Source organism: Schistosoma mansoni (genome assembly GCF_000237925.1).
Source record: "Schistosoma mansoni, WGS project CABG00000000 data, supercontig 0214, strain Puerto Rico, whole genome shotgun sequence".
Classification (NCBI taxonomy): domain Eukaryota; kingdom Metazoa; phylum Platyhelminthes; class Trematoda; order Strigeidida; family Schistosomatidae; genus Schistosoma; species Schistosoma mansoni.
Window position 1 is genome coordinate 121,304 of NW_017386083.1, and position 9,316 is coordinate 130,619.

General features: G+C 38.3%; 1 protein-coding gene across 1 annotated transcript; it reads right to left on the reverse strand.

Annotated features, from left to right (window-relative positions):
* Positions 1-1,047: 1,047 nt before the first annotated feature.
* Positions 1,048-8,158, reverse strand: Smp_054600 (hypothetical protein). Its single transcript, XM_018792476.1, has 4 exons — positions 8,063-8,158; positions 6,204-6,544; positions 6,030-6,166; positions 1,048-1,279 (listed from the first exon to the last, which is right to left on the reverse strand). The coding sequence occupies exons 2-4, from the start codon at positions 6,531-6,533 to the stop codon at positions 1,093-1,095; spliced, it is 654 nt and encodes a 217-aa protein (XP_018647228.1). The 5' UTR covers positions 6,534-6,544; positions 8,063-8,158; the 3' UTR covers positions 1,048-1,092.
* Positions 8,159-9,316: the final 1,158 nt, after the last annotated feature.

The following is a 9,316-nucleotide window of genomic DNA, read 5'->3' on the forward strand; positions in this document are numbered from 1 at the left end:
TAGAATAGTTAAACTAGTAAACCTCTACGATTTCGAAGTGGTCTCAATCACAATAACATCATTTTGTGCCTGGTTCATGTGCTCACTGTTCTGTCTTCACATCCTTAATCCGTAAAATTGTCGTCTATAGAACAAATTCATCTGCTGGAGCAATGTAGGTGACTGTGACGTCTGGGCTACCTCATTAAGGTACTTCCTTACTTTTTATTCATTTCCTTCGACTCTTTAAAAAAAAACTCGATAGTGCAATAAGAAGACGAAGATTATCAAAACTATATAATATATTAGCGCAATACATTTCGAACAATCTGGTCACAAATATACTTACTAAGAATGTTTATATATAAAAATAAAAGGTCAAGTAGACTAGAAATGGAGGGTAAGAGAAGACAAAGATAATGAAGAAATAATGTGAAAACAACCTAATCACTCTGGATAATAAGCTAATATTACCAGGGTAAGTTTAAGGTGAGAGCAAACTGTCTTTGAATACGCAAAGGGGGTTTAACACTCCGTTAGTAATGTTATTGTCAAATAACCTGCTTTTCTAAATGGTTTCCTCCTGATGTGGCAACGTTGGTTGTGAATAATTGAAGCAATAAACTATAACAAATCCTACGTTTATCTATTGCAAATTACAAAAGTAATCTTCTGTCTCGACCGCTACCGTCACTAACTGTCGCTTGCAATATTGGTATGAAGTTTGTAGGGGAAAATTAAAATCATGATACAGTTAAGAAAAATGGTTACTTCGTGACCTATACCTCCACCATCGATTGACTGTTTGTTAAATGGAAGGTCACATTATTTTGGTTAGATATTTTGCAAAAGAGTAACAACTTTAGTTCCCTAATGCTATTTTAATTACTTGACTAGTGCTACTGTATTCTAAAATACATGCGTTTGTGATTTAAAGATTGATCCTGAGCGAAGCATCATTTTGATCACCTTAGGTGATTCTACCGTTTTTTAATCCAATTGTTTCATCAGTAAAAGAATAACTAAAATGTGACTACGATTAAGTGAAATGCCAGAATGACTACTTTTTACATTTAGGAAACGAAGTATATTAATATGTATAGATATACAAATTCACTGGTCGTCACTATCCATTGGTTCTGAAAATACACCTAGTTCCTGCTCTAGTTCTAGTATGGCTTGCTCAATTTCATAGTTTTTGCCAACCAAACCGACCCACGACTCTTCTAGTTCCTTGAGATGTCTTCCAGCAGCTGTTTGCTCTTGTTTACGACGCCAGTTTATTTCCTGAATTTTTCGCCTTTTAAAACGTAAAACGAAACTAAATAAATCAAGAACTAAAAAAATCTCTGAGCTAACATTTTGAGCAACAACCTACTAGACGAACATGAACTTGCTAAGTGTAAAACATCAACGAAAATAAAAAAAACCACGATGTGACTAGCTTTACTGTTACGAAAGTCCGAGAGTCATTTCTTAATACTGAATGAATAATGTCTTGTGCTCATATGATAAGCATTTCCAGCGATGGGAACATTCTATTTTGGATGGTTAAAGATCGGTAAAGGTTGGTTCTAGAAACTATATTTTCAACCACTTTAATGACTTTTGTCCATAAAACCAAAATTCTAAAAAATGTACATGTGTTCTGACTTATAATATAGGGATTTTGAATACTACAAGAAAGACGAGACCTTTACTCCACTAAGATGTCTGAGATAGTATGTGACCAACATCAAAAAAGGATACTTTTTAAACTACGTAGTCACACTCTTTTGAAGTTTTTGGAAGTACATTAATCTCCGTAGTGCATTAGGTGGAAAAAACCTCCATTAAGACACTGGCGGTTCCTTACCACTCCTAACTTTTCAAACTGTCATCTTCGCTTCACTTGTAACTTTTGCTGCCTAACAATATCGTATTTCCAACTTCTCACCCAGCGTTAATGATACGAACCTGAAAATGAGCATTCCGCTTCTTCTTAACCAGTTTAGAGCTTTCGATGTCAAAGCCTCCAATAGGGTAGAGCAGTGCCTCTTACTGCATTCTCGAGCAATAAGACCATATTGTTTTCAAAAGACAGAGAAGATTGGAGTGCATTTCCCTTGACCTTACACACCTAATGTATAGAACTGACACTTGTGTCATATATGAATACAATTCTGTAGATGTAAGCGTTAAAATATTATCAGGTTCCAGGGTACATCTTTGCCTAAATTAAGTTGATAACTGCCTGTGTCGCCAAGCTGAATGGCTTCTTAGTAAGAAACCGTAACATAATGAGATCGACTTGTTACCTCAATTGGCGGACCGACGGGAAACATTTTAAACGATATCAGGTGGATCTTTATCAAAATCTATGAAACTTATTGTAAGAACACATAAGTTTAGCTTTAGTGAAAAGTAACTAATGCCTAAGCAAAGACAAATATCCTGGAGGAACCTCAGTTAGTCACAACGTAGAACCTGTACGTACATACATCGCTTCGAGTTACCGTAACCCATTAGCAAAGAGATGAAGTTGTTGGGTCAAATCCCGGAATATTAGAGGTAGTTACAGTATCAGTGGTAATAGGGAAGATTAGGCATCAGAGATACACATCGAAAAGAAAATACAAATTGGTGAAATAGGAACAAAGTTATGAGGAGTTTAGAATATCATAATTTGGTAGAAGAAAAAGGATGGATGCACCTGCGCCAGTGAAAACGATTTAGAGCCATGACATTCAGTCTCTAACTATTGGTTACGATAATCACGCGGACCCCAACCAGGCAGTCTATACCCTTTAACATGGCTAAGTACTGATGCTATGTTTTGGTTTGGTCCCCCTATCTCTTTTCAGCCTAGTCCTGTACTAGGAAACTGTCCATCAAAGTAGGAAGTGGCCTGGCATATGTAACACGTCCTTATCACCTCAGTTTATGAGGATTTAATACTCCAGTCGATTTCCTATCTACCTATTACTCTATTTCTAACTCAGGTATTGTTTACTCTATGTTCCCAAGATACACAAGCAAGACTTCGTAGACGCCTATGATTGTGTGCCAGTAACCTACGAATATCCTATATCATCAATGACCATGTTTTACATCCATAAAGTAGAACGGAGCAAACTGCTGCACAGTAAACTTGCCCTTTGGTTGAGAGATGGATATCTCGCCTGCGCCACGAGATGGCAAAAGCCAATCGAGCCCTTCGAATTCATTCCGAGATTTCATCATAAACCAGTACCGATGCGGCTTCTAAGATAATTGAAGCCGTCGATATGTCCAACTACTTCACTCCCTATCACTAATTCAGACGATGACACAAGCCAATCCTGCAGTAACGTTTTGTGTTTGGTGGGAGAGAACTGCACCCCAAACAATACTTGGATTGTTGCTTAAGGTGGTCAAATGACTTCTCACTTTGTCGGCATTCTCACCCAACAGAACTATATCATTTGCACATCCTAAGTCAACAAGTGAATCTCCTGGCAGAAGATCAATCCCTAAGAACTCAGACTATGAGAATGTTATCTTTAAAAGCATGTCTATGACGAAGTTAAATAAAAATGGAGAGGAATGTCGTACGAACGAACTCATCAAAATGACTAAAACTTGTTATTCGGTCTAGACAATAGCCTGCTTTTAACCGACATTAATATTAGGTGAATACCCGAAAAGAAAACATTTGTTCAGTTATAAGCCCGGCCGATAATTTATCGATAAAGTCTAAACGTTCTATCAAGTTTTTGAATAAAAGCACTCCACAGCTTCCTATAGCGGCTATAATTGTTGACCAGTGCTAAAAGTACTATTCATACTTTTGAAAGCATTCTACTGGAGTACAGGCAGTCTCGCGGAAGAATATAGGGAAACCTCACCCGATCTCCAAATGAGTACTTCAGATAATACTGTTGAGCGCCATCAGTTTCGATTTCTTTATAAATATACTGACGAATTCAACTCTGTTAAGCTCAAACGGAGACTAATAAACTGACAACATCTTATACGTAGACATTGATCCTAAAAATTGCTGCTTTCCGTACCTAAAATTATGCTTTAGGGCTGTTATGTACAAAAATATATTTTAAGATTAATGAACGAAATTTGGGTGTGTAAACAACATAATATACCAAGTGTATTACAGAATCCCATGGGTACACAAGGCTTGTCGACCTACGTTAAATACATATGTTGAGGCACCTGCATCATAACCAGTAGGGTGGAAAGTGTAAAACAGACCTCTAGCCAACTATAAAACAGTGGGACATGGCAAATGTATTTGTGCATTATGGAATGACAGAGTGCCCAATGTTAAGATTACGTATACAATTATCAAATAGAATGATATTAATCACACTTGGACATAAGCTCAGCCACCGACTAATTCAGAGTCGGGAACAAACTAACGAGAGCATGGATACGGCATAGAATTAGTGAAAGGGGTTGCTGATTTCTAGTGTGAGTAATGATTTCGACATTTTACGAGTTTATGTTTACAAAGTAAATACATGTTAGGTGAGCTTCGCCCATTAGTTCAAAAACTTCGTTTCCAAGCAGAAAGTGGTGGACTCATATATAAGAAGCTACATAATACCATTAGTCCTCATCAAATAAACATTTCATAGCCTAAAGTGTAACCCTGTTCATGATTGTTGAGTTTTTTTACGAACTTGCTTCTCAAGGTTTGACCACAAGAGACAAAACAAGGAACTTCTGTCAACTACCTCATATCAGCATCGGATACAGGCATTTGCACAGCAATAAAGAGTTATATCAAATTTTGTCTACAGGGAGAAATCTTCATGGGTTTGTTCAGTCAGTCAGTCAGCTACAACGTAGGACCAGACACACATATGCAACGGTCCAAGTTGCCATACCTCGTTAGCACAACAAGATGAACACCGGATTCATAGAAGTAATTAATTTAGTGGTGGTAGTATATAAAGAAAGGTTGTATATAAGGATATAGTATAGGAAGGAAAAAAGTTATGAAGCAATTTTAATCTCAAGATTTAAGGGAAGATAAAGAGTGCATACACCTACGCCATTGTGATCGATTCTGAGCCATGTCACACACAGTCTCCAACCATTGGTTACGATAGTCACGCGGACCCCAACCAGGTAGTCTGCATCTGCCAACATGGCTCAGACTAGAAATTAGTGACTTCAAGCACTGATGCCATGTTTTGGTTTGACCGCCCCTAACTCTCTTCCAACCATCCCCTACACTAGTCAGCATTGCGCGTCGTGGTAATCGGTGTTTAGGCATACGTAACACGTGGCCCAACCATCTCAGTCGATGAAGATTCATAGCCTCATCAACTGGATTACCATCATTTCCTAATACCCTGCGTCGAACCTCACTATTACTTACCCGGTGATCCCAGCAGTTGCGAGCAAGATACCTAAGACATCTGTGGTCAAATACTAGTAACTCTCGAGTATCTTCTACCCTTAATGGCCATGTTTCGCAGCCGTAAAGTAGAACAGAGCGAACTGCTGCGCAGTATACTCGTCCCTTAATTGATAGACGGATATCTCGTCTTCGCCATAGGTCACGTAAGTTGATGAAAGCCAAAAGAGCTTTTTGAATCCGTGCTGAGATTTCGTCAGACACCAACCCATTAGGGCTGATCAGACTTCCAAGATAAGTGAAGTTGTCGACGCGTTCGACTACTTCACTCCCTATCCTTAGTTCAGGTGTTGACGCAGGCCAGTCCTGGAGTAACAATTTACATTTGGATGGGGAGAAACGCATCCCAAATATCCTGGCATTATTACTCAGTTCTAACAGAAGACTCTGCATTTTGCCAGAGTCTTCACCAAACAGGACTATGTCATCTGCGTATTCTAAGTCGATAAGTGAACCTCCTGGTAGAAGATCAATTCCTGAAAATTCAGTCGATGAGATAGGTTTGTTATCTAACCTTTTTATTAAGCATCTAATCCTTACTCGCTTCCTATATGTTGTGTTAAAAAGATGGATTTAAAAGTGGTGCACATACACATTTGGCTATCAAAGACGAGTAAGCTAAGTTTAGTCATGGAGAATCAAAGACTACCTTATTTCTAAGAGCTCCTTTTCGTAAATCTGCAGAGAGCTTTCCAAAACATTGTTGTATTGTTTCCAAGCATTACATCCATAATCTGCCATTAGTTCTAAATTCTCAATTCTTGTTGCTTGGTGTTCTAACTGTGCCTATTTGAGAAACAAATTGGATATAAAGACATCTTACTTCAGCGTTTTCCATTGCATCTTGCCACGCTTTCACATCGGTCATTTTTCCAGCAGGGGGTGGGGGTAGCTCGTAACGTTTCATACTTAACATTTCCATAGGCAAACGATTAGACAGTCTGTCAAATTCGGCTTTCATCACCTCAGTCTCAAATTTCATTTGAATAGGACCAGATAAAGAAGGGAGGTGTTCCAAATAATTTTTCGTTGGTCTATATCGTTTCATCTCCTCTTCAACTAGAAGAGCTGCAGCTTCTCTAATACCAGGATCATCGTATCCTTTGTCGAAGTAGGGGAGAGCATCAACAACTCCAATGTGTTCAGACGTCATTTTACGCTAAGCTGGTTAAGGAAAAGTCAAAACACAGTAATAACCATCGGAATTAAGGTTCGTTCATGATCTGAATATATATATATATATATATATATATATATATATATATATATATATATATATATATATATAGGACATTATTTTCGCGAGAAATACCGTCGATAAGGATAAGCAACGACATTAAAGTAAGTTACTAGGTTGAAAAATGTGTACGGGAAAGAAACTATTAATCAATAACACTGTAAACAAGTGTTTCTCAGACTATCACGTTGGACTAACCCTAGACCGATGTCTTTTGAGTCAGCGACACACGGTAACTTTAGTTTGTAGATAACTTGGTTGAAAACAAACTTTTAAAGCTCTTTTCTTATTGTTCATTACCAACGTCTTATTAACTTCTTAACTCTTGTTATTATTAATCGTCAGTGTTGCCCTTGACTTTCTCGACAGCTAGGTCCGGCCTTACAAGCGTCATTTGTGATGTGAAACCGAGCTCCAAACCACTGGTTAAATTTTGCGACGTTGATATATTTCATCAAGCCAGAAAACACAGATTATTAGTTAAGATGAAAGAATATTTGGTCAATTGTGTTTCTTTTCCAATGTATGGATGTGAAGCAATATTGTGGGTACAAACATTTTCTAACGGATCAGAGTAGAAAGTTTTCACATACATCAAAAATTAGCTAGACAGATGTACTATACAGGTAAGTTAAAACTAGTCATACCAGATTTGATGCCCCGAGTTGTGGTATTAGGTCTAAGTAAGAAAGACTCACTATACTCAGGTTTTGTCCTTGAAAATCTGTTTTTATTAGCCTGAACGTAATCTTCATTTCGCTAGTTTAAGTAATAGTAATGAGATTGACATTCATGTTCAGTCACTACGGAATAGACAAACGGAACAATGAGATGATGCTCTCGAGATTGAATAAAGGTTCCGTATAATAATGAGGGTCTGGAAAAGACATATTATTGCCGAGGAGCGAATGTCAAAACCTTCCTGAATTCAACGATGATATAGACTTTACGCCAGTGTCTTATATACTGAATGCAAAATGTGTAACTAGGATTCACAAGAGTATAGGGTAGCCCATTGCAATGAACGTAATTTTATCAGAGCCAATACTATCCAAAGAAAGCGGCAAAACAAGCTGCTAGATACAGCATTACGAATGTTTAAGACGATTGCTGAAATATCAAAAGCATAAACATTAGGTGAAGACCATAATTACCACCCTTCAGTGAATACAAGAATTTAAAACCAAAGACCAATATCTACGTTGACACCCCATCTCAAGGTGACACAGAATTATTTACTACCCAAACAACCAAAAAAGGAGGACAATGAGGAAGAAAGCGTTAATTTAGGGGAAAATTCGACTTGTTATGGCCAGATTAACTTCAATCGGGTGGGTTAATATCATCGTCTGTTTATAAGGTGGTAAACAGCATAAAAATAACAAATGTAGGGCACTGTAGTGGACGTCTGATCGCTAAACGCGAGTAACTCGATAAGAACTAACCAATAAGACATGTGCAAACTTCTGTAACGCCTTAGTCAAGCGTAGAGATAACCTTATCGATCTCGTAGTTCAATATCGGCTTCACTTTGGAAAGGATATGAGGCTAGATGGCATGTGTTAGTCCTAGCAATGATGGTCCCTCAGTTGATTAAGCATTCATTTGAAAGAATCGACAGATAGAGCTTCAATCACGTGTTGAGGTAATGAATTCCACTTGTGGATGATTCTATGGGAAAGTCGGTAGTCGGTTGACAAGTAATTGGTTCTGGGCTTGTAGAGTTTGTTGGAGTGTCCTCGCAAATTCTCCGCTTTAGAATACAAGAAAAATGGGAGCATATCAGATACAAAATTACCACTAAGTAATTTGAAAACTGTAATCAGATCACCTCTAGTTCTTCGATATGACAACGGAAATAGGTTTAGTTTAGCCAGTAGGTCTTCATATGGGAGCTTCTCTATCCAGGGAATCATCTTGATGCTGTTTTATGAACCTTTTCCAAAAGCTTATTGTTTTTTTAAGCAGAGGCTAGCCCCTTGTATACAGTACTGGAGTTTAAGATGAACTAATGCTGAATACAAAGTCAAAAACATTTTAACATCGACATGACTAAGGGCCCTACGTAATGACCATAAGGTTATAAAAACCCTTAGCGGCCATCACACGGCAGTGCGCAGTAGTTTTTAAGTCTTGGCTTATGATGACTCCCAAGTCATTGTGTTTCTGGACAACAGGTAGCTGACTGTTATTCACCGTTTATGTATCTATACCTTGATGATCAATGTGCATCACAATGCGCTTGGAAGTATTTATAGGGAACTGCAAGGTTTGAGACCATTTAGATTATTTCCCGAGGTCGTTTTGAAGTTGAAAGCTATCACTATTACTTCTTATCGCTCTCCATATCTTGACATTAGCATGTAGCAAGACCAATGATGAAAGGAGACGAGGAGGGTCTTTTACATATAACGGGAATGACACTGGCCCCATAACTGTACCCTGAGGAACTCCGCTAAGCACAGTTTCCCAGCTAGACAACTTGGAGTCCACCAGTACTCTCTGTCGGCGCCCAACTAAGAAGTCTTTCATCCACATTAGTAGGTTGCTTCCGACCCCGACACTTCTTAAACTATATAACAGCCGGTTGTGAGGAACTTTGTCAAGAGCTTTGCTGAAGTCGATGCAGGCCACATCTATAGGTAGCTTTTGGTTTTCAAGAGCGTACCAGCCCTTGCGAGCCACTAATAAGTTAGTGA